Below are 24,418 nucleotides of genomic sequence, written 5' to 3' on the forward strand. Positions count from 1 at the left end.
TTGTGAGTTACAAGAACGTAACAAGTGGTATCAGAGCCGTTTTTTCTGTGACCTATGGAAGAACGCATCTACAATATCGAGCAACAGCTCGCCTGCATTCTCCAGCTTTTGAAGCACAACCATGGTTCCCTTCCACCGGCACAGGGCGTCGGATGGGCTGCTTCGTCATCGGAGCACCCACCCTTGCCTAAGGATCTGCCACCACCAATTCCGCCTCCGCCGCACGAACCGCCACCACCGTTGCCTGGAGGTGCGACCGTCGGGACCGTCGCGGACCAGTTTGAACCTTCAAAGGCCAACCCTAATGAGCAAGATGCGGGGGACCCCAGTCGGCTTATTGGGCCGGCGACTAAAGACCAGACTTACCCAGCTCACGCCGAGATTGGGCCCGACTTATTCAGCTCACGCAGAGAGCGGGCCTGCCTCAAGTCCTTGGTCCCGCTGATGAGCGAGCTAAGTCAGCCTGGCTCACTTACGAGCGGCTTGGCCCGTCAATCAAGAGGAGGCCTGCTGGCGGACGTCCATGAGCTTCCAATTCAGCAATTCATTGGTGGCCCGAGAGGACTATCGGCCGACGACCCCTCTCGACCTCTCATTGTCAGGTTCGGCGGCTTGAAGGACGGCAAGACCTTCTGCCACCCGACGTCGGATGGGAACGCCGCCGGCTCGCTGATGAAGAGTTTCCTGGAACTTTTTGGGGACATCATTTACCAAGGACCCGCCTAGCATTGCAAGAGCACGGACCGGGGCAGGGGAATGATGACTTGAGGTTACCCAAACACCGCTTCGGCCGTGGAAATTCGAGGGAGCCGTCTCCATCACGGGGACCGCGACCGGGACCTCGCCTGCCGCTGGTGATGCCCTGTCACTACTGCCAGGCCTTCGCGGGAGACTCTGACTCGGACCGCGACGAAGACAAAGAGTATAATGGTCGAGGACCAGTATGACGAGGTCACCGCCCGAATAATCGGCAACACCGGTCTCCCTGCCACAATCGGTCCGCAGAAATACCGTCCTTCACGGGAGGGGATCCGGAACGTTGTCTGCGCCATGTGGAGCACTACTTCCGAGCATACCTCGCTCGGGACGCAGAGAGGCTTCAGATTGTGTCGTCGTACATGGAAGGCAAGGCATCGGCATGGTTCTGTTTCAAAGACGATCGAGCCGGGTTTGTCAGCTGGGACGATTTCAAACGACAACTGTTGTATCGCTTCGGCTTACAACCCCTGGAGGCCTACCATCAACTGTTCAAGCTACATCAAGCAGGCACGGTGGACGAAGTGGTATCCACCTTCGTGGATTTGATTGGGTACTTTGCCGAGATCTAAGAAGAAACGGCCACGCACGCCTTATGCTCTGCTTTGAAACCGTCCCTCAAAGTGGAAATTGATCAACGAGAGCCTCGCTCCACGGAAGCCCAAAGAGACTGTGCCTTCAAAGTGGAGAGGCTTCTCGGTCGAGCCGAACAAACAACCTCCAAGGGAATTGGCTGCACCCAAAGACCAGGAGGAGAGCCGTCGAGAAGCCTTGGAGCGCCAGCTCCACCGGGCGTGATGACGGGGGGAACACCGCCTTTGCGGGCTCCACGCCAGTTCCGCTTGACAGCGGATGAGTTTGCTAGCTGGGGAGCATAAGGGTAGTGTTTCCAGTGCAACGACAAATTCACTCCCAGTCATGTGTCGTAAGACGCTCAGCGTTTCGATTGTCATGAATACAGAAGAATCTACCGGTATTCAATCTGATGATGACACTGAGACGGGGGGCAAGGCCAACTCTCTGGATGACAGGGCCCACGAATTATGCACACTCACTCTTCAAGCCGTCAGCAACATGTCTTCGCTGCACTCCTTGCAACTCAAAGGACGGATCCAAGGCAGAGAGGTCGTCATACTCATTGATTTGGGAGCATCCGACAACTTCATTGACGAGACACTGGCCCATGTATTGAGCTTGAGAAAGCAGCCGACTAACCCGTATCGCATTCGTTACGGAAACAGCAGATGGACCAAGGGCCATGAGTTGTGTCCGGACGTTCCACTATTCATTCAAGGATATTCTGCGACGGTCTCTTTCTATCCGGTGTGAGATCTCTGCCTCGGCGTCATTTTGGGCATTTCATGGCTCCGCACGCTCGGAAGGACGTCGACACAATGGAACCTACTGTTGCTGCAATTCCAAGTGGACGGCGTATGGCACATGCTACGTGGCGATCCAGGAGAGATCCAACTTGGAGCAGCAACGAAACCGTCACAGACACTGCACGACCAAACCATAGGTATGGGATTTTGCAAATTGTCCATGACTTTGTCAGTGAAATTGCAGGAGATGGGGGAGGCGACGCAAGACAGTGTCGCAGCATTATTCCAGAAGCAATTTCCGTCCATCTTCCAGTCACCAAAGGCACTGCCGCCGCACCACTCATGTGACCATCAGATCATGTTGCTTTTGGGAACCGGACCAGTCCACTGCAGACCGTACGGATACTCCCATTTACAGAAGAATGAGCTAGAAAAATTGGTGGAAGAACAGCTGGTAGCCGGCATCATCCGACCATCACGCAGCTCCTACTCCATCCCAATGCTGCTTGTGAAGAAGAAGACGGGTGGTTGGCGGTTCTGCATCGATTATCGGGCACTCAATAGTGTCACCGTGCCCAATCGATTTCCTATTCCAGTGGTGGACAAGTTACTAGAAGAACTACATGGCACAGCGATATTCTCAAAGCTTGACCTCAAGTCAGGTTATCATCAGATCCGTATGAAGACCGACGACATTGAGAAAACCGCCTTTCGAACTCACCAAGGGCATTACGAGTACTTGGTGATGCCTTTTGGACTGTGCAAGGCCCCTGCCACGTTCCAAGCCCTGATTTTCCAACCCTTCCTCCGCAAGTTTGTGTTGGTCTTTTTCGATGATATTTTAGTATACAGTTGCACCGCAGATAAGCATGAGGCACACCTGCGAGCGGTCATGCTAGTATTGGCGGAGCATGAGCTGAGCATCAACGCAAAAAAGTACTCTTTTGCACAACAGCGACTCGAAGATTTGGGAAACTGGATTTCAGCCGAGGGCGTGGCAATGGATGCGGGCAAGATTGAAGCGGTCTGCGAGTGGCCACCACCTCAACCTATGCCAGCTGTGAGGGTTTTTGGTCTTGGCAGGGTATTACCAAAGATTCATCGAAGGGTATGCTTCCAAAGCTTGGCCGCTAACACAGTTGCTTAAAAAGGGAAGTTTTCAATGGGGAGATGCAGCACAACTTGCCTTTGAAGAGTTGAAGCAGGCTTTGTAGTCGGCACCAGTGCTGGCTCTCCCGGACTTCACACAACCCTTCACGATTGACACGGATGCATCCGGCATGGGAGTTGTTGCAGTACTACTGCAAAAGGAACGCCCCATTGCTTTTTTCAGCAAGGCCCCTGCCCAACACCATTCGGAGCCGCTCGACGTTCGAGAGAGAACTAATTGCGGTGGTCTTGGCAGTCAAGAAGTGGAGGCACTACTTCATCTTCCATGCGTTTGTCATACGCACAGATCAACGAAGCCTCAATCATCTACTCAAGCAGAGAGAAATCCAAGGTGACTATCATCATCTCCTTTCAAAACTGATGGGTTATCACTTTTCCATTCAGTACAAGGCGGGCAGCTCAAATCAGGTGGCCGATGCTTTATCCCGTCCGCTAGCATCTGTGGACAAGTCGGTGCATGCCTTGTCACTCTCTCCGTGGGGTGATGTAGAAGATCTACAACAAGAGGTGGCCCAAGACGCGACTCTGCAGTCAATCATCAGAAGGTTGCAAGGGACTCCCAACAGTCAAGGCAAATACAAATTGATGCAAGGCATACTCCTTCATGGCGACCGTCTAGTGCTACCTGCAGGAAATCCAAGAATTGGGCACGTCATGTCCGAACTGCATGATGGCGTCATCGGAGGCCACTGGGGCTTCTTGGAAACATACAAGTGGGTGGCATTGCAGTTTTATTGACGAGGTATGAAACGAGATATCAAGGTGTATGTCAACAGCTGCTCCCAATGTCAACGATTTAAAGCATCGTCACTATCTCCGGCCGGACTCCTCCAGCCCTTGCCTATTCCGCAGCAGATTTGGGAGGATATATCAATGGACTTTGTCGAGGGCCTCCCCAAATCGGGGGGCGTGGATTGCATCTTGGTTGTGGTCGACCGTCTCAGTAAGTACGCCCATTTCATTGGACTCTGTCATCCCTTCTCCGCTCGAGACGTGGCAGTTAAGTTTACTACAGAAATCATACGACTACATGGCATCCCACGCACCATAGTATCAGATCGAGGCAGCATCCTCTGGAGTCACTTTTGGACTGAATTGCATAAGTTACAAGGCACCAAATTGCAGCACAGCTCAGCGTACCATCCGAAGACTGACGGACAGACTGAGGTGGTAAATTGATCCCTTGAGACTTATCTACGCTGTTTTGCAGGAGATCAACCAAAGAAGTGGAGCTCGTGGCTGCATTGGGCAGAGCTTAGCTACAATACCTCATATCATGCTGCCATCAAAATGTCGCCGTTCATAGCGGTGTACGGACAGGAGCTGCCTACACTTCTACAGCACGGCAGCCCAGCGACACCCCTGCACGACTTGGACCGTCTCCTTCAAGAACGAGATCAAGTTCTGAAGCTCCTCCGCCAACACTTGGAACGGGCACAAGCAATCATGAAGAGCAAAGGAGATCGCCACCGGAGAGATGTCGAGTTCCATGTAGGAGAATGGGTATTCCTCAAGCTTAAGCCATACCGTATGAATTCGCTTGCAAGAGTCCCAAATAAAAAACTGGCAGCTAAATATTTCGGACCATATCGCATCACCCGGCGCATAGGATCGGTGGCCTACCAGCTCGCCGTACTGGAGGGGGCTCAAATTCATCCAGTGTTTCATGTTTCACAGCTCAAGCTTGCGGTGGACGCCACAGACCAAGTACAACCGTTGCCACCAAGCCTCACAACAGAGTGAGAATGGCATGTTGTGTCGTCATGGATAAAGGCATTTCGACCGTCAGCTCAAGGACTCCAAGTTCTCACGCATTGGGACGGTCTGCCCGACTTCGAGGCGACATGGGAGAAGACCCTTCTCGTTGCAGACGACCATCCCTGCGCGAGACGGCCATCGGAACGAGTCCAGGCATGTCCATTCCGCTTGCTTGGGCGTGTCAACCCCGCCACTCTCTCCCTCATCTATCCCTCTATCTTCTTTTATCTTCCCTGTTTCGGCCTGCTGGCCAGTGGACCTTACAGTGTTGAGAACTATCAAGACTAGTTGAATTTCAAGATCCTGTTGTGAGTTACAAGAACGTAACCGAGGGATCCGAAATTATAGGGTAGATATCTTATAACAGAAATACATTTCTTTAAGGACATAAAGAAAAGAGAAAGGTGGATGTCTGCTGACAGATGAACACCCGACGAATCGGTGAACCTCCCATCAGGACCTTACAGGGCCTTCTCCCTTCTTTCAATCATCTTCAAAATCTCCCTTCTCTCATCGCTTGGGGGAGCCATGCTGCCTTAAGTCCTTCCGCTTCATGTATAGCTCCATCCGTAGAAGCCTATTCTTCCCCTGAACAGCACCTCGTTTCTGTGCAACCATATGGCCCACAACACCGTGATAGGATTCCCAGCCCATGTGGGGACATTATCGTCATTTTAATATGTTGCCCTTCTTTCTATGTTGCCTTTAAATAGCACAGCCCTCCTCCAAGGAGGGCAGACTGGCATTTGGTTATTATGGATTAGTGGTTTCTCTCCTCCTCTCGTCTCTCCTACGTCCACGCGCCTTCTCCCTTCACGATCCCCGTCCCCGCGATCGTTTCTGCATCACCGCGTCTTCAGGCGGCACGTCCTCGGCCGATCCCTACCTCCTCTGCTCGGCCCCTCCCCTACCCTTCCCGTTTCACCTCGCAACCCGGGGAATTCCCTTCTCGTCTCACCCTCTTCCACCTTCAAATACAGACCTCGACCAAGGTCCCTATCACACCGCTAGAGCTTGGCCACCTTCCTCGTTTCCTCTTCTGTTGCAATACAGTACCAAGTGCTAGAAAGCCATTTCAGATGTCACCTTCACCCTTGAGAGTATCTGGCTGGCCCAAACCGTGCGAGCGAAGGAGCATTCAAAGAAAAGATGGTTGCAGTCTTCTTCACCATTCAAGCATAGCATGCATTGCAACGATGTATCTGGGTATAGCCTTTTGCGAAAGACTCTTGTCATTAGTCTTCTTTATACTTGCAGCGACCCAAAAACCCTCACCTTTAACGGGACTTTTTGTCGCCATCTGAACCTGCATGCCCTGATTAATACTGTCTCTTCTTCTTGCCCCTCGTGGATGATTGCATAAGCCTGAGCTTATAAGTCATGCAAGCCAAGCTTGGAACTGAGGGGTTAGGCACAAAGGCCTAGTAGTGCCTTGGTAAAGATATTGCTGAGTGGGGATTGGGGAGACAGCAACGGGATCAATAACGTATATTTATTACGTTCTCGATCTGGATGATTGGATGAAGGCCTCGGTCTGAGGTAATCTGCTCAATTGGATCCCATATCGGATAACCTCAACCTTCTAGAACCTAAGGATGAGGAAATTGGGGAACACAAATTCAAATTTTGTGAGGTTATGCACGACCCATGCAATTATGTTGGAGAAGATATATATATATATATATGTTAGAGAGAGAGAGAGAGAGGGAGGGAGGGAGGGAAATGGGGGAGAATTTCCGTGGCATTTATTTATTATATTCTCGTGGTCATATTATATGACATTGGTCGCTGACCTCTATGGGTAGATATGCTTTCCATCCAAGGTTTATCATTTCGCAGGCTGCTTTTTACTCTTGAAATGAATGAGGCAATTATCCCTCAATGTGCTCTAATTTTGTTGTTCCGATTTGAGGAAGACATAAGTTCAACCAGGTAGTTCTTTGATAATTCCTCAGCTGAGGGAGAGGGATTACCTTGCTGCTTTACCTCTCTCCTTGAAATCTTTTCTTCTCCGGATAATACCTTTATTCCAAACCTTGTTCTCTAAATGTGGTCGATTCCATACCTTGTAGGAAACTCTGTGTTAGGACCCCACTGCGGGTCTATCAGAGGAAAAGACGTGGGCCACAAGCGGGCCCACGACCTACAACTGAGCCCATTAGGGCAGAGGTCACGGGGATGAGCTCGGTGGAAAAAGGGGGAAGCGACAGGGAAGAAGGTAGGCATCGAATTGGTACGATCTCCCCCTTCCTTTCCCTCTTGAACCCTCTCTGAACCCTAACCCTTACCTTGTCTTCTCTCTCTCCTCTGCCCTCTTCCTCCAGGCGATGGATTGCTCAAAGAGTTAGCTGCCCGGAGCGACTCCCACTGAGGCGCCGGCACCCTCTTGTCCCTCCTCCCCTCGCCAAATCTCTCCCTACTCCTTCCTAGTTACTTCGGCTGGACTGGAGGCCATACTCTGTTTGGTTGATTTCACCCTGAAGTCTCATCTTTTACTTAAACGGAGAAAGGACCCTACCACTCTGCCAATCAGCAATATTTAAGTTCAGGAGGAAGAGAGACCAACTGGTTAGTCGCCTGTTAAGAACTGACAGATTATCTCAGGTCTGTGTTAACAGATTAGTATCATCTCAGTCTTACAGATAGACACCTAGTTAAAGAAACTTGCATAAGTCAATCACATGTCAATGTGTTTAGGGCTTTTGTATTCTATTCGTGATAGGTGGATTCTTCTTGCCGTGTCATGTCCTTGGTTGTCATGAGTAATCATAGTAATTGTTAAAGAAACACTTCCAGAGAAGAAACCACCCTGCAGGAGGGCCTCAGCGAGCAAGGAGAGCTCCAGCCCTAGGGGCGGCGCCTTTGAAGAGAGAGAGAGAAGGAATAAAAAAGAAAGGAACATTCAACTGATAGCGGCTAGGGTTTGGGGGGCTTTAAATAGCCCCCCTTTACATTCTCCCACGTGGGAGAGTCTTAAGTGACCTCCCACGTGAGACCTTTCAATAAGTGAGCCCCCCCACGTGTGAGACTCTTTAATGAGGTCACACGTGTAAGAGTTCTTCTCTCTCCCGCTGCAGTTCAAGGAGGAAAAAAGAGGGGAGAAAGGGAGAAGAGAGTTGCCTCCTGGTGGGCCACTTATAGTACATGGCCCACCTACACTTAGGCATAGAGTTAGAGAGAGAAAGAGAGGTAGAGAGAGAGATAGATGGTGGTTCCAGGCTCTTCAACAGTAATCTTTCCATTCCGAGGTAAAAATGCCTGGATTAAAAAATTATTCGAATATTCATTGTTGGATTTGGTCATATGCTTCACTTTAGTGGTAGAACTTCATTACATATATAAAGATAGATGATTTTCTTGAAGAAAGCATATTAGATGATTTTTGGCGCCGATAACTGTACCCATATTTTGAAGTTTTCTGGAGACGTGTCTGTCCATATATTTTTTCTTTCAAATGCTAATTTTCCTGGAATTTTGTTGTATTTCCCTTTACGATTTTATGTTTGAACTATGTGAAGGTGATGATCACAGTATAATGATATATTACCCTAGTTCCGCTGGAGGTGGCATGAAAGAGCTTTTCCGCAAGGTACTTATGTCTTGAATGAAAATTTTTTCTTCCATTATACTCTAGTAAAAAAGCCATCGTGTTTGGTGATTAATGAGCGTGCATACATGGCTTCTTTTTCCTCTCTATGCTGCTACCTGAAACTGAACTCTGCTGTTTGTGAGACACTAGATTAGTAGACACCTTATTCCTTCTAGTTCTGTTGTACATGTTAAATTTTTAGCCTATCTGGAGGTGAGTCTTTTTCTTTTTGTAGCATATTTGCTTTTTGTGCAAGGAGCAGGATCTCTTTTGTATTTTTTTACATATGAGACTACTGTTATATGTGTGTTACAGACAAGTTTTTTTCCTTGACTTTTCAATTATCTGCTCTTATTTTTATTTCTTAGTTTTGTGATATGTTTTCATATCCTTGTAGATTGGAAATCGATCAAGTGAATTCCATCCGGAAGTTAGACGAGTGAGGCGTGAAAGCTCCTACATATATGAAGAATTCATGCCTACAGGAGGCACAGATGTCAAGGTTTCAATTTTAAGTTTTAATATTTTAGCGAGTGCATTCTTGTAGGTTATCCTCTCTATGATGGTAGAATAAACTGAAATTCATCGCTGTCGAATTGCAGAGTGCCATAAGTTCAATGGTACGAACCATGAACCCTTTAAATAATAGTTTGTTCTCTTTGTTCCATTAAGGTTTTTAGAGCCTTTTGTCTCTAGAGTCAGTAGACTTCTTCTTACCCTTTTGGTAGCCCTCCCTCAGATGGGAAGCGAATCTTCACATATAAGGACATTACAATTTTAGATATTGTTAGTTCTTTTGGCAATGGAGAAGTATTGGCGGCACTCACCTCATCATCTAGTTCTCCCTCCACAGTTGTCTATTCCTGACTTTTCATCCCTCTTTATATCCCTCTTTACCCAAAAGGAACACCAAGGTTCTTATCAATGGTTGATGATGGTAGGAACTAGGATTGTTAATGGCTAGATGAGAACTGATCAGGCAGAATAGTGATCTGAATGGAGGGAAGACTGGTTGAAAATTCAGTGAGGTGATCAAGGGAGGCAGGGGATCCTAGGCAGGCAAGGGGATGGGACCAAGACAGAGTGTGACACTGAGCCAAGCAGAAATTTGCATATTTGATATTGACTACTCTCCTAAAGGGAGGGCTACCCATTTAAAGTTATAATTTAAAAAATGAAATGACCAAAATGTCCTAATGAACTACGATGCAGAAATGACATATTAGGTCATATCATTCAAAAATAAAGTTTCTTGAGAACTTGAAATCACTCTGTTCAGTTCATGGATCCTAGTTATTTAAGGAGTATCGAGGAACCGAAGGGGTTGTGATACGACAGACTTATCATAATTATTCAGATCAGATTGTTATTGCGTTTTGTGTGTATTTTTTCAATTGTTATCTTTGAAGACAAAAATGGATAAAACAAGAGATATATAAGGAAAAAAATTACCATTGAAGTACTTTTCTTTTCGTTCCATTAAATATTGAAATATGACCAAACACTGGAACAAGTTTTGGTCGTGGATTTTGATAAACAATTGCCCTTTTCTTTCTAGTTTTTTTGATTTAGTCTTCGGCTATTTTTTTTTTAAATTAAACATCTGGTTATAAAGCAATAGGCTACTGTGAATGCTCTGGGATGGCACATGGGATGGAAGATCCTTATGACCCCTTGATTTCCCTGTAGTAAAATACCTCCTGTGGTTGGACTCAGATATTAATCAGAAGTGACTAAGGGTTGTAATGGCTCCCCTTTAAAGGAAGACATTTCTCCACACAATCTAGTCAAGTGGGAGACACAAAAATTAACTTGAATCTGACCGGTTTGATGCAATAATCTGTAACGCAATGTCCTTCAAAGTCTCACTGGGGCCAAAGCAGTGTGTTTCTGCTTTGTCATTCTGACATCACAACTTGGAATTCAAAGGCTCTCTACACTCGTGTACATGGTGTCCCAATGTTAGACATCTGAAACATCCGTTATTCTCTCCATAGGACCTTAGTTGTGTTGACATATACTCGGTATGTGGCTTCTTTGCTCGGCGGGATCTCACTGTCAACCATCCTTCTTCCGCATCTTTTGCGCTACGTGTGGGGTCACGCAGAGGGAGAGCTCCACACTAATAACCATCTCTACCGTTGGGTCTCGGTCGACTCGCTAGCATAGAGAAATCTCCACGCCGTTCTTCTGCTCCTCGCTCATCGTTGAGACTCGGCGGAAAGTCAGCGCTGGTACGGCCTGCTGGATGTTCATCTCTGTCGCCTCGCCCATCGCCGCCACCGGCACTGACAAGGAAATAGTCAGGTTCACCGCCGCCACCCTGGGAAGAGCGTTGTCGCTCGCCGATGCCACCCTGTCGCCGCTGCCTCCAAGGGGATAATCAGGCTCGCTGCCGCCGCCACGACTGCCGCGGCCTCTGTACGGATGATGTCGGCCGCCGCTGTTGTAACCATTTCCGCCGCCGCGAGACTGAGATTGAGCTGAATACTGCTGGCTCGACGGCAGGCCGTCCGACCACCTCGACGGCCCTCTTTGCTGATCTCCTCCTCCTCCATCTCCTCTGTGCCTTTTCATCATTCCCTGTCCAAAACCCCTCGTCAGCGGACCGTTCGACCGACGGACCGTTCAACCGACGGACCGTTCGACCGATCGACCATTCGACCATAACGACGATCCTCTTTGCCGATCTCCCTCCCCTTGATCATCTCTGTGCCTTTCCATCTTCCCCTGTCCAAAACCGCCATCGTCAAAGACGCTTACTCTGCTGCGAGACTGACCTTGAGCTGAAAGCAGCTAGCTCGCCAGCGGGCCGTCCGACCACCTCGATGACCCTCTTTGTCGATCTCCTCCCCCTCAATCTCCTCTGTACCATTCCATCTTCCCCCGTTCAAAACCGCCGCCGCCGAAGCCATTTACGCTGCCGCCGTCCAAATTCTTATCCTTGATTTCAGTGGGCTGAATCCATGATTTTATGTGGTCTCATTCTTGATCTCTGAAGCTTCATGATCTCTTTCAAATCCGCCTCGAACTTTTCCTTCTGGTTCGCATTGTTCGTGGCGTAAACCTTGTTCCAAATGCTGTTGAAGATGTCGACTCCTTCCTGCACCTTCTTCAGGACGTGATCGATCTCTCCTTGTATCGTCCTGTGGGCGCCCATGACAGCCAAATCGACCGACATCAGGAGATTTCTGGGGTTTCTCTCCGGCGACCTTGCTGGTCGAGCTCCGGCTGTCGATCTCCGACGGTCGAGCTCCGACGTCTGGCTCTGGTGGTCGAGCTCGCGAGAATGACAGCCATTGAGGTACGGCTGTCGAGCTCTGGCGGTCTGGCTCTGACGTCTGGCTCTGACGGTCGAGCTCCGGCGATCAAGCTCCGACGACGGTTCCCGGTGGTCGAGCTCTGACGATCGAGTTTGCCAACTAATGACCACCAAATCTATTTCAATGAAGACATTGCTGTTAGAGATAAATGAGTGTGGGATGTTCATACATTCTTTCGAAGAATGTACCGAAGGGGATTTAAGAGGAGAGTGCAAGAACCAGATACACGTGCTGGTAAGGTGGTGATATGATGCTGGGCGGTTGTTATGCCAAACGGAGGCCCGGTACGTCATCCAAACCATCCATCGGCTCAACTAGGCCCAAACTGTTGGGCTTCCTCCCGTATGGGGAAGAAAGAAGGGGTATGAAGAAATTCCACCATTAGTCACCCTCTTCCTTAACTTCCCTTAATTCCTTCTCCCTGCCATCTCTCGCACTAACCCTACCTCTTCTTTTTCCCTGTCCTCTCACATCTCTCCCCAGGCATTGCAACTCTATCCCGCGGAATCGAAGCTGCTGCTTCAAGGGAGAGGCTCACCCACGCCTGAGTTGTGATCTCTTTCTTTCTCTCTCTCTCTCTCGCAACCTCTCCTTCAATTCTATCATATTTAATGAATCTTGGAGACAGTTACACATTCAAGATTTGTCAAAGGAACGTTTAAGATCATCTTCCATCGTCAAATTACATAGATACGTGCAAGGACATATCAGGTGGCACATGTCAGAAAAACTTTATAATATGGGGGAACAGGATAAATTGACATTCGAAGATCCATCTCAAGAATAAAGTAGTTACCTGACTCATCAGCTGCTGCTGAGGGCTGGAATGCATGAGAGGCCTGCAACCAGAAAGGAAAATATTTGCAGGGGAGGCCTAATTCATCACTGCATATATTTTCCATATTTCTCTTGGTTATACTCTTCTTTAAAGTATTTTCTAATCTAATCAGGAATCAGATCTTGGACTTTCTGGATTACTGAAGAACTCATTGGTTTGTTTGATTCATTTTCTGGATAGTTTCAAACAAATACAACTGTATCAGTTGTCATATAATCTAATGATTTCCTTTCCAAAGCAAGCTATCATACACAAAAGCAAGAAAATTATTTTCTTTTGCTACTACCAGATCTGACTGGCTTTCTTCCTAGCATAAACTCGATGATGGATCATTTTAAATTTCCCCCTTATTTTGACCAGCTTGCCCTCAAGGTGAAAGTATGGAAATTGGCTGTGGAGGGTGACAGCAAGTTCCCATGAAGCTTTGGAAGCAGGGAGTCCCTGCTGGTGGCTGAGTACTTGGGAACCAGCCGCAGCAGGACAGAAGGAGGTGATCTTCTCTGGGACAATCTGCCACACACGGTCTTTGGTGACCGCCGGAGGGAACAGTTGGGTCAGTGCATTGTTCAGAGCAGCACGTTTGAGCTGGGAAAAAAGGAAGACCAGATGAATGTGGCCGTCCTTTGGAAGGGTCAACTGCTCGGCAATGGGACCAAGACACTTGATGATAGTGTAGAGCCAGAATAGCGACGGGAGAGCTTCTCAAAACGTGGACCTGGCGAGTGACTACAGGCAGTAGGGTCAAAGCTTGAGGTAGATGAGGTACCTACTGCAAATTCCATGGGACAGTGATGTTTGGTTGCTTGGGTCTTCATGACGACCTTGACGCGGTCCAGGTTATGGAAGAGTAAGTCAAAGAGGGTATCATGGTTGCTGAGGAAACTGTCCAACTCTTCAATGGGAGATGCAGAGCCATAGTGAATATGATATGGCTAAGTGACGGCTTGAGGGCGTGACCGCAGCGGATGAAATTAGTTGTTTCCCCCCTTTGGCAAAAAGCATCTGCATGTCTGGCCCTTGGGTCCCCCTCAGATTTGTTGGGTGTGAGAAGGGCTAAGGCAAAGGACGGTCAGCAACCCCACTTGCACTGTTTGAAAGTTGACATCATTGGCTGGGTCATTGTTCTCTGAGGCTGGGTTGCTGTTCTCAGAGGCTGGGTCATTGTCCTTGATTGGTTCAGCCTAGGTGATAGGTGACAATGCGAATGTGGAGGTCCTTCCTGCAGTGATGCCGTGGTGTGAACGGGTCATTGCATTTGAAGCCAAGACTCTGAGCCTGGAAGCCAAGAAACTTGTACTCAGTGAGGTGAGGGTTGAATCCCCTTCAACTCCCAATCAATTTGTCAGTCGGTTGTCAGAGACAATTTGCATCAATTCCTAGGGTGAGGTGGAGAATGGAGTGTAGGGCATGCATCACGGTGAAAGAGGCCACCAACTCCTCCATGGACCCAGTTTGCTGTAGGAAAATTAGGCGGCAATACATCTCCTGAGGTTTGATGCCAAAACTCCGATTGAGCTGATGTTTGAAAATCAGCCCAGCCCTGAAATTCTGTATGGTTGTCGATGTTGCAGAACCAGGCAGATACCTTTCTGTCCAGGGACCAAGATGCCATGCGGAGAGATTCAATGTTTTTGGGGGGGCAGTGCGGAAGTATTGCTCCGTGAGGCATGACCAGCAATTGAAGCCCACTGTCAAAACGACGGCAGCTCGTGTGTTTGGTGACAGGGGCGACCTCAATTGTGGCAGGAATTGGGGTGGTCGGTGACCCCACGGGAGGTCTCATGGCTGCAGACCCAATGAAGATTCAGAAGAAGGCGTCAAGGTCATTGTCAGTTCTTCTATGCCCACGCTCGGCCTCGCTGTCATGGCGTGGGAGGAGGGAGGAATCTGTCACTTGACTACATTAACTTTGCAACCTTGCTATGCGCCCTCTACACTTTGAGCCTCCATTGACCTCTTAGCAGACTCATCTGAATTTCTCTCTCTGTTGCTTCTGCTCATAAGTTGCTCCTAAAGTCGTGCCTCCCAATCCTCTTTGTAGTTGTCTACCTGGGGTGATCTATCTACTTTACTTCGTAATCTGGTGCTGTGTTTTGATCTCCCACGTGCGAAAGATAAGGGAAACAAGGTTCTTATTTATGTTAAAAATAGAACCTAGTGTCAAGAGAGGAAGGAAGAAGATAATGACTTAACCCAATAGAGTACATGGCTGGGTATACATATACCCTAGGAGAGAGAGAATGATAAGAGGGCTAATGGGCTTATAGAATAGGGCCCATTAGCCCATAAGGCTGACTATCTCACTAACACCCCCCCGCAAGCGAAGTATGGATGTCATCCATGCCGAGCTTGGACACTGCACGTTGCAGGAGAGGTCGAGATAGTCCTTTGGTAAGGACATCAGCAGCTTGATCAGCGGATGGAACAAATTCCAAGTCAAAGATGCCCTCGTCCACGCGCTCCTTGAAGAAGTAGCGGTGGAGTTCCATATGCTTGATCCGTCCCTGTTGGCCAGGGTTCTTTGCCAAGGCGATTGCCGACTTGTTGTCGCAGTAGAAGTGGATTGGGCCGGAATACTCCACACGAAGGTCATGGAGAATTCCGTATATCCACTGGCCTTCAGAGGCCCCATCGGCAAGTGCCCGGTATTCGGCTTCAGCACTGGAGCGGGACACTTTGTCCTGCTTGCTGCTCTTCCAACTGACAAGACTGCCGAAGACAAAAGTGCAGTACCCGTGGTGGAACGACAGTCCACAACTGAGCCGGCAAAGTCCGCATCCGTACACCTTCACGGTCCGCTCCATACTCCGAGGAAAGAACAAGCCCTTCCCGGGCAGCCCTTTAGGTACGCAAGTACCCGGTTGGCCGCCTGACGATGGATTTCCGCGGAGAGTGCATGAACTGACTGAGGAGGTTGACGAAACTGATGTCGGGCGGGTGTGGGTCAAGTACAGGAGTTTCCCCACCACCTGCTGGTACTGATATGCTCACCGTGCTGAGTCCTCCCGCTACCCAACTTGACGTTAGGGTCGATGGGAGTAGTGACCGGTGCACACTCAGTCATTCCGGTCAAGGCCAGTAGGTCAACGGCATACTTCTGCTGTGACACAAAGATCCCCCAGGGGGAGTAGGCCACCTCAAGACCGAGGAATTAGCGAAGAGGCCCGAGGGCCTTGATTTCGAACTCCTTGGCCAACGCAGAGCTGAGGCGGCCGCCTCTGCAGAATCGGACCCGTGATGAGGATGTCGCCGACGTGACACGGCCAAGATGGAGACACCCGCGGAACTGTGACGGAAGAATAGGGAGGCATCCCCATTGCTCTGAGTGTAGCCCTCGGTCTTCATGACCGAAAAGAACCGACCGAACCACATCCGCGGTGACTGTTTCAGTCCATAGAGAGACTTCCGCAGCCGGCAAACGGTGCCCGGGGGGCCAAGGGTATACCCGGGAGGTGGCTGCATGTACACCTCCGTCAAGTCACCGTGGAGAAAAGCATTCTTCACATCGAACTGTCGACGGCCAGTCGAAATGAGCCGCAAGCGCCAAGAGGAGACGGACTGTTTCCATCTTCGCCACAGGAGAGAAGGTCTCAAGTAGTCCACGCCATACGACTGAGTAAACCCCGAGCCACAAGCCGAGACTTGAGGCGCCGAGAGTACCATCAGCATGATGCTTCTTGGCATGAATCCACTTGCAATCCACCGCCTCTTGCCAGGAGGAAGTGGGACGACTTCCCAAGTGTGGTTCTTGAGCAAGGACTGCATCTCCTCATCCATCGCCGCTTTCCAATGAGGAGAAGCAAGAGCATCGGATAGGCGACGAGGGAGGGGATGCGACTCGATGTGAGAAAGAAAGGACCGGTAGGAAGAGCTTAGCCGATCAAAAGAGAGATAGTGAGATAAGGGGTAGAGAGGTGTGCGGCGCACTGACGAACCCCTTTCCAAGGGCGATAGGCCATCCCAACTGAGCATCATCATCAGTAGACGAGGGTGACGATCGTCCGGCGGAGGAGCGGAAGCAAAGAGGGAGAAGACGATAGCTCCCCGGGGGTAGGGGGAGGATCCCCGGGGGAAGATGGTGCACTAGGAGAAGGATACGGTGCACCAAGAGTAGGAGGTAGCTCCCCGGGGTGAGAGGTGGACTGCCCGGGGTTAGGAGGTGCACTAGGGGGAGGATACGGTGCACCGGGAGGTGAGACGGTAGGAGGCAAGGGAGAGAAGGTGGCTGGGGACGGCGACGGTGGAGGAATGGGTCCCACAAACGGAAAGGGTTCCAAGGAAGGAGTCGAAGACGCCTCAACCAGCGGAAGGCGTGGCGAGGTAGAATCACCGAAGTAAGACTCATGCTCGGCAAAGGTGACGTTTGCCGAGATGAAAAATCTCCGAGACGGAGGGTGGTAGCAACGGTAACCTTTCTGGAGAGAAGCGTACCCGACGAAGACGCACCGGAGAGCTCGAGCATCGAGCTTCGTGCGAGTGGGAGCCGTATCGTGGACGTACGCCGTGCACCCGAAGATGCGAGGGAGGAGTCCAGTCCGCAGTGAGAGATGGGGGAACGCCGTGGAGAGACGATCCAGTGGGCTGACAAACCCGAGGGGTTGGGAGGGGAGACGGTTTACGAGATGGGTACTCGTTAAGACCGCCTCACCCCAATACGCCCACGGAACAGAATAGTTCAGCAGAAGGGTACGGGCGGTCGACGTGACATACCCGATCCGACGTTCTGCCATACCGTTCTGTTCCGGGGTGGCCACACAAGAGGACTCGTGGAGAATCCCATGGTCAGCAAAGTACGTGGCCAGCTCGGTGTTGACGGTCCCGGCGTTATCGAGCGGAAGCGCTGAATACCTCGGCCAAACTGAGTACGAACCATGGTGCAGAAGTGACGGACCGTCGGAGCAACCTCAGATTTGGCGGTCAACAAGTAGACCCATGTAGCGGGTGGCCTCGCCAACAAATATCTGAAAGTATCGGTGGCCCTTTAGGCTAGCCTGCGGGGCGGGTCCCCAAACATCACTATGGATGCGAAATAATGGAGTGGAGGAGTGCGAGGTGGACGGAGAGAAAGATGAACGACGGTGCTTCGCCAGTTGACAGGCATCACACACGATAGTCTGAAGGTCCAATCCAGTACACATCGAAGGAAAGAGACGCTGTAAAACTGAAAATGGCGGGTGACCCAGCCGTTGGTGAGCCAACTGGAGACGTCCCATACGCTGCACATCCGCCGGTCGGAGTTGGCGGTGAAGCAGGAAGCACCGAGAGCGCCCCCCATCGTCCAACAAACGCAACCCGTTCTCCCGCCTAATCGGTGTAGTCCGACCCACCTTGTCAGATAGAAACATCCCGTCAGGCTGGAGGTGAAAAGAACAGGACAAACTGTCAACCAAACGCTGAGGAGACATAAGTATAGCTCGCAGGGTGGGGACATGAAGAACATTGCTGACCACTCCGAGGCCGTCTACAAACACTGCCCCAATTCCAGCAACACCCAACCGTCCACCACCGGCTGTAATAACTGTACGGTCCCCACTATGCCTTTCATAGGATACAAACCGGTCATTGAACGGGGTCATGTGTTCGGTTGCCCCCGAATCAAGAACCCAGCTCGTATCCGATACGAGAGGCGAGTAAGAAGCCGTACCACAGTACCACTATTCAGACTGAGGGAGAGAGAACGCACCAAATCCACCAAAATGTGCCGTCGACTGAGTCGGAGTCTGCATAGGAGCCACTTGGTCACGGAGACGGGCCAAGTCGGCTTGGAGCTGCTCAAGAGTCGCCGGGCTGGTAGAAGAGGTAGAGGAGGAGGCAACCATAGCTTTCTCGGTAGCCTCCTTCTTTTTCCGGTTGTCGATTGACGCTTCTTGCACCACTTGCGGAGATGTCCAGGCTTGCTGCAGTAGGAGCAAATCAGCCCGGAGGGGCCGCCCGCAGGGGGAGCAGGAGCGGGCGAGGAGGCCGGGCGAGGAGGGCAGTCGAGTCACAAGCTGCCTCCGAGGAGAGAGTGCCAATGACATGAAAATGACTCTCCTCTTCCTGGAGTTCCTTCACCAAGTCATCAATGGAAGGAAGGCCTTCCTTGCGATGGAGGGCACGGCGCCGAGTGTCGTCATACTCCTTGTTTAGGCCATAAAGAAACCCCAAGAGGCGTAGGCGAAGAGTGTTCTAGAATGACTTGCACGTCGGATTATCCGTCGGCAAGTAGTAGTCCACCTCGTCCCACAGCTTCTTGTGTTCCAGCGCATAGTCCGAGATGGAAAGTGTGCCTTGGCGAAAGTTGCTGGCTTTAGCAACGAGCATAAAGAGGCGCCAGTTGTCCCCTTCAGCGTCGCAGAATTTGTTGGCCTGGTCCCAAAAACCCTTCACGGTGGCGCAGCGAGGGAACCTTTCACGGAACGAGGGTGCCAGGGAGGTCGTGTAGAGCCATCCAAGGACGAAGTGTTCCTCGGCTTCCCACGCCGCATAGTGTGGATGGGTCGATGGAAGCGGGGCTTGTGTGCAATGCTTGAACAGTTGGCCCGCCTTGAGAGTAGTCTCGACAAAGTGACGCCACTGTAACAAATTCGGGCCCTGGAGACACGTCGTGTCGGGAACCGCCGGCAGAGAATGAGTAACCTTGTGTGACAAGGGTTCTATTTGAAAGTCTGCATCGATGAAGCCATCATCTGGGACGGCCGGTTGACGCGTCTGGCCCGTGGAGTAAAGTTCCTCCGACATCAGAGCCGTGGTCTCTACGGAGACGGCTGTTGTGACTGAGGTTACGGCCCATGCTGCGGCTGCCGCTGCAAGCTGCGGCTGCGGCGGCGGCGGCTGCTTCGGCGGCTGCTGCGGCTTCTGCTGCTGCTTCGGCGGCAGCTGAGGCCGCTGGCTGCGGCTGCGTGCGACTTCGGCTGGCGCACGGCTGCGGCTGCGGCTGTGCGCGGCTGCGGCTGTGCGCGGCTGTGGCTGGCGCGCAGCCGCGCTGCGCCGCGGCGCGCGTTGCGGCTGCGGCTGTGCGCTGCGCGCTGCGCGCTGCCGCGCTGTGCGGCTGGCTGGCGCGCTGCGGCTGTGGCTGCGCGCGGCTGCTGCTGTGCGCGCGGCTGCGCGCTGCGGCTGCGCTGCGGCTGCCGCGGCTGTGTGCGGTTGCAGCTGCGGCTGTGCGCGGCTGTGGCTGTGCGCGGCTGCGGCTGTGCGCGGCAGCGGCTGTGCGCGGCTGCGGCTGTGCGCGGCTGTGGCTGTGTCTTCGGAAGCTCCGCGGGCTGGCTACAGCTTGCGCTGTGGCTGATCCGTCGGTCACGCTCCGGATTCGCTAGACAGCGAGAGGGTGATGTCAAAACCTAGATGGAAGAGCTCTGGAGCTCTGATACCATGTCAAGAGAGGAAGGAAGAAGATAATGACTTAACCCAATAGAGTACATGGCTGGGTATACATATACCCTAGGAGAGAGAGAATGATAAGAGGGCTAATGGGCTTATAGAATAGGGCCCATTAGCCCATAAGGCTGACTATCTCACTAATACCTAGGTCTAATTCCACGACGGAGAGTTGACGTGGCATAAAGTGAAGATTGGGGGAATAGAGTGAAACCCTGAGTAGGATAATCTGAAGGTATAACCTAGGCAACAAAAGAGGGGCCCAAACGAATGACAATCGGATTGCTGATGAACAGTTGCTACTTGGCAGGGGGAAAAATTACAACTTGAACAATGGAAGAGGGAAATGTTCCAGAGAGACTCACAGTGTGATTTCCTGGCCCAACTTCCATAGAAGTGGGGCCTAAGGAGCTGTCAACATGGGATGGGCCCAGTCTTCTGGGTTGGGCTGCTGGCGGGCCTTGCACGAACTCACTGACAGATAATATCACTATCATATGATGCAACAAACTTTGAGGTCAATGGTTATCTTCTTTACCTGATGTTCTTTACCTGTTAAAAATACATAAGCCACAATCACTCATATTAACTCTACCCTAAATCAAACATGTGAAAAGCAGTAGAGATATGGTGTAATCAAGCCAGAGAAAGAGAAAAAAAAATTGTGTGGGATTAGGCCCTCGTACTTTACTGTGTTTACGTAACCATTCCAGAAGATTTTGGGCATACATTTTGGAATTTAATGAAATATTCATTAGGACATGGTTTTGTTGAATCAATAAGCATGTCAGGTTTTCTTTTGCTCATCATTCAAGTTATTGCTGATGAAGGCACCTTCCACTGCTTTCTGAATTTAACTTTTTCTTATTTTCAGGTTTATACAGTTGGGACAGAGTATGCTCATGCTGAGGCACGAAAATCTCCAGTAGTTGATGGTGTTGTCATGAGGAGTCCTGATGGTAAAGAAGTAAGTTACATTTGGTCGGTCTTAGTTATCCTTGTTTTCTGAGCCACCTAAGCGTTATGCATTTGACCACATCCCCAGCCTGTTTGTTCCCTGGCAATCCCTGCCTTTTTCACTCAGCCTCTCCTCTTCCCCGTTCTCCATACAAAACAAGGTTCAAATCAATTACTATCAGATCCGGGTTCATAAAAATTGATGACAAGATGCTCCTTAAACGTGGAAGTGTTGATCTGTCCAGCATTTGGGGTTAGATATGACATTTTGGCCAACTAGGGATATTTCTGTCATTTCCCGTCTATATGTGTTTCCCTTGAAATAAGGCAAGCCAAGAAGTATCTATGAAGTTTAAGTTGTTTTTCCCATCTTTTCTCTCCTCTGTGTTCAAGTCCATCTTTTCCGCTGCGATTCCCGCACCCCATGATTTTCTGTACTTTACTGCATCTTTAGGTGGTTTGTCCCCAGTCGATCCCTGCCTCTTCCACTCGGCTTATCCTCTTCCCCTTTTTTTGGTATGAACATAATCTACGGTTTGTATCACATTCACGTTTTACAATCAGAATTTCAACCCTATAACTTTTGCTATTGATGTGCTCTCTTTTATAATTTAGGTAAGACTCATGAGCTCCATTGTTCTGATTTATTCATTTTGAAGGTGAGATATCCAGTATTATTGACCCCAGCTGAGAAACAAATGGCGAGAGATGTCTGCATAGCATTTCGGCAAGCGGTAAGACATCTGTCTCACATACACTGTTTTATCTGTTTTATTCATAAAATTGTGTTTATGTATATTTTTAAATATTAAAAATGCCTATTTATTGTTAGCTGGCAGTTGACTGCTATTATTTGCACTCTTATTTTTGTTTACTTTACCTTTTTTGCTCAATCCTTTATTTCACAATATGGCTTGTTATAATAGGCCCGTTGATATGTAGTTAGGGTTAATAAAGGATATACCAGATTGCAGTAAAGGTCAATAAAGTATTCTGTTGTTTTCTTTCACCTGTCAGGTATGACACCAGTTTTCAATGACTCAAATTGTATCAGAGAAGATATTCACAAAGATGGCTTGGGGTGTTGTGGCATTGTAATAGACGTTTCCAAGAAGTCAGTGTGTGTATCACTGAATATTTGGGATGCTTCTGACAAATTACAAGAGAAGGTTTCTGATTTGTCCCTGATGGGGAGATTTTGGAATAACCAAGCATTCTAATACATGGTTTTTGAAGAAAATCAGTGGGCATCCCTTTAACAGTGAAAAAGATAATATTTGAGTTTTCTGTACAATGTCATGAGCAACCAAAGCAAGCAAAGTGGAAGTAAGGATCTTATAAACCAAGAGAATTCGTTAACTTCTTGCTGAATACAGCTACATTCACTAATTTCTGGTTGCCGCTAGTTGATATTTTTCGAAAATACTTGCCTCCCCCTTAGAACCATGGTTTGTCTTATTTACACATTCATGACAAAGAACTGGTCCTACAGGCCCTCTTAGAAGAAAATTTTTGCAACTCCCAAGGTCCCCCTCTTAGAAGAAAAGTTTTCTGGTTGGGTGGTCCTTTATAGGTCACTAAGGGAGTCCTACAGGACTCTAAAAGAGAGGGAGAGAACAGAAAGAGGTGGAAAGGAAAAAATGATCAAGTTTTTATATCTCTAGCATTTGAAGGGAATCTTATTAGTTTTACGATGTATGAGCTTGGCTGAAAACAAAATCTTTGTTGTGGAGTTCAAATTATTCTGAAGTATATTGGAATACCGCCATGTGGAGGAGGTTATGAGCTCCATCAGTGGGGTTAAAGAGGTGGCCAAAGGAAAAGGGCACCCGTGGGAGTAGAGGGAGGGAGGGGAAGATCCAATACATCCATGAAATGCATCTCCTGGAATGTATGGGGGCTCCAGGATGAACAGAAGAGAAAAATTATGGGGAGATATCTACAAGAATGTGGTGCCATGTTGGTTTGCCTACAGGAGATGATGTTGGAGAAGTGCGTGGTGGGGATCGGAGGGAGGTGGTGTGAGATTTCCTTAATGGCAATGAACTCGATCGGGTAATTTGATGTGGCCCTGAAAAGGATCGTTGTTTTGGATGGACACATGGATGGGACAGTTTGCTGTGGCAACAAAATTGACGAGTGATGACTTCAACTTGGTTGTCATCTATCTGCTGCATTGTGATTGATTTTATTCACGTAAGTATCAAAGAAAGAAGAAAAGGGGATCTGGTCAACGCAAGGTTGACCAGGCGAGTTAACCAGACACTCCCCAGACCGCTACCCTATAAATAAAGACCTCCAGACAGGTATGGAAACTTTTGTCATTTTATTGATATCGCCCGATCTTGGAGAGGACGGGAGAAGGCCAGAGCGGGGAGGAGACTTGATCTTCCGTTCGCCTGGAGGGAGGAGCTCATCCTGAGAGGAGGAGACGCCCGTGTTCGAGAAGGAGCTTGATCTACATCTACTATCCTATTACGCCGATCACCACGATTACCAACTCTTGGAAATTCTGCAACATTATTGTAAACGGATTTCATTGTTGGTAATTCTTGAGAGGAATTCTATTTCTGGTTCTATCACACTGTTAATGCGATGTTAAGGGCAATCCTTTGGGAGATTGGCAAAGGTGGTTTCAACATTCCAAGGGCTCCCAGGGTGACTTCAATGTGATGTTGGAGATGGAGGATATACCTCATGGAGCAGGGTGCCAAGACTAGGCTCAGAAGCCTACAAGGACGTTAATTGGGAAGGTGTCTCTCCAAGAAATGAGAATTGTGGATTGTATGTACACTTCGAGCACAGCAGGTCCTACATCCTTATCTTTAGTGGACTGTTTCTTGTTTTCAGTGGATCTCCCAAAACACTTCCCAAAGGAGCAAGGGCGGTAGCCTTCTCATTTATTCAAATTAGGAAGGTGCAAAGTGGAAGATGAGTTGAACACCTAAGCTGAATCAGAGGATATGGAGAATCTTGAGATACCAGAACTCTATCAAAAGAAAAGGGGGAGGAGCGGGTGTTCACGGAGACAATAGCTTGGCAGAAAATGTCTATTTCCCATGTGCGGGTGTAGGAGTATGTGTTTCTGCCATGGCCTGTTTCAATTGCGACCCATGAAATACTGGGCATAGGGTGGAACACGCAGGAAATTCTAAATGATAGGCAACTGGATCAGTCTTTCAGAGGATTTTGAATGGTTGAAATACTTGGTCCCGAATTTTTCTGAAGCTCTTCTAGCCAAGGGTTTCATCCTGTAGGGTGATTTTTTTTGATAAACTAGTTCAGTCTCTTTGAATGATTCATCTCGCCTATGTTTTTCAGCTTGAAATTTCATCCTTTGGCTGAAACT

General features: G+C 49.4%; 1 protein-coding gene across 4 annotated transcripts in view; it reads left to right on the top strand.

Annotated features, from left to right (window-relative positions):
• LOC144701923 (inositol hexakisphosphate and diphosphoinositol-pentakisphosphate kinase VIP2-like) overlaps window positions 1–24,418 on the top strand; it is a 63,893-nt gene that overhangs the window by 19,628 nt on the left and 19,847 nt on the right. For all 4 annotated transcript variants that reach the window (XM_078573742.1, XM_078573743.1, XM_078573741.1 and 1 more), the window contains exons 7-10: window positions 8,525–8,595; window positions 8,993–9,097; window positions 20,987–21,079; window positions 21,729–21,803. In XM_078573742.1, coding sequence (XP_078429868.1) covers window positions 8,525–8,595; window positions 8,993–9,097; window positions 20,987–21,079; window positions 21,729–21,803 — 344 coding nt within the window. The remainder of the gene's footprint in view (window positions 1–8,524; window positions 8,596–8,992; window positions 9,098–20,986; window positions 21,080–21,728; window positions 21,804–24,418) is intronic.

This window comes from Wolffia australiana, chromosome 4 (assembly GCF_029677425.1).
Source record: "Wolffia australiana isolate 7733 chromosome 4, ASM2967742v1".
NCBI lineage: Eukaryota > Viridiplantae > Streptophyta > Magnoliopsida > Alismatales > Araceae > Wolffia > Wolffia australiana.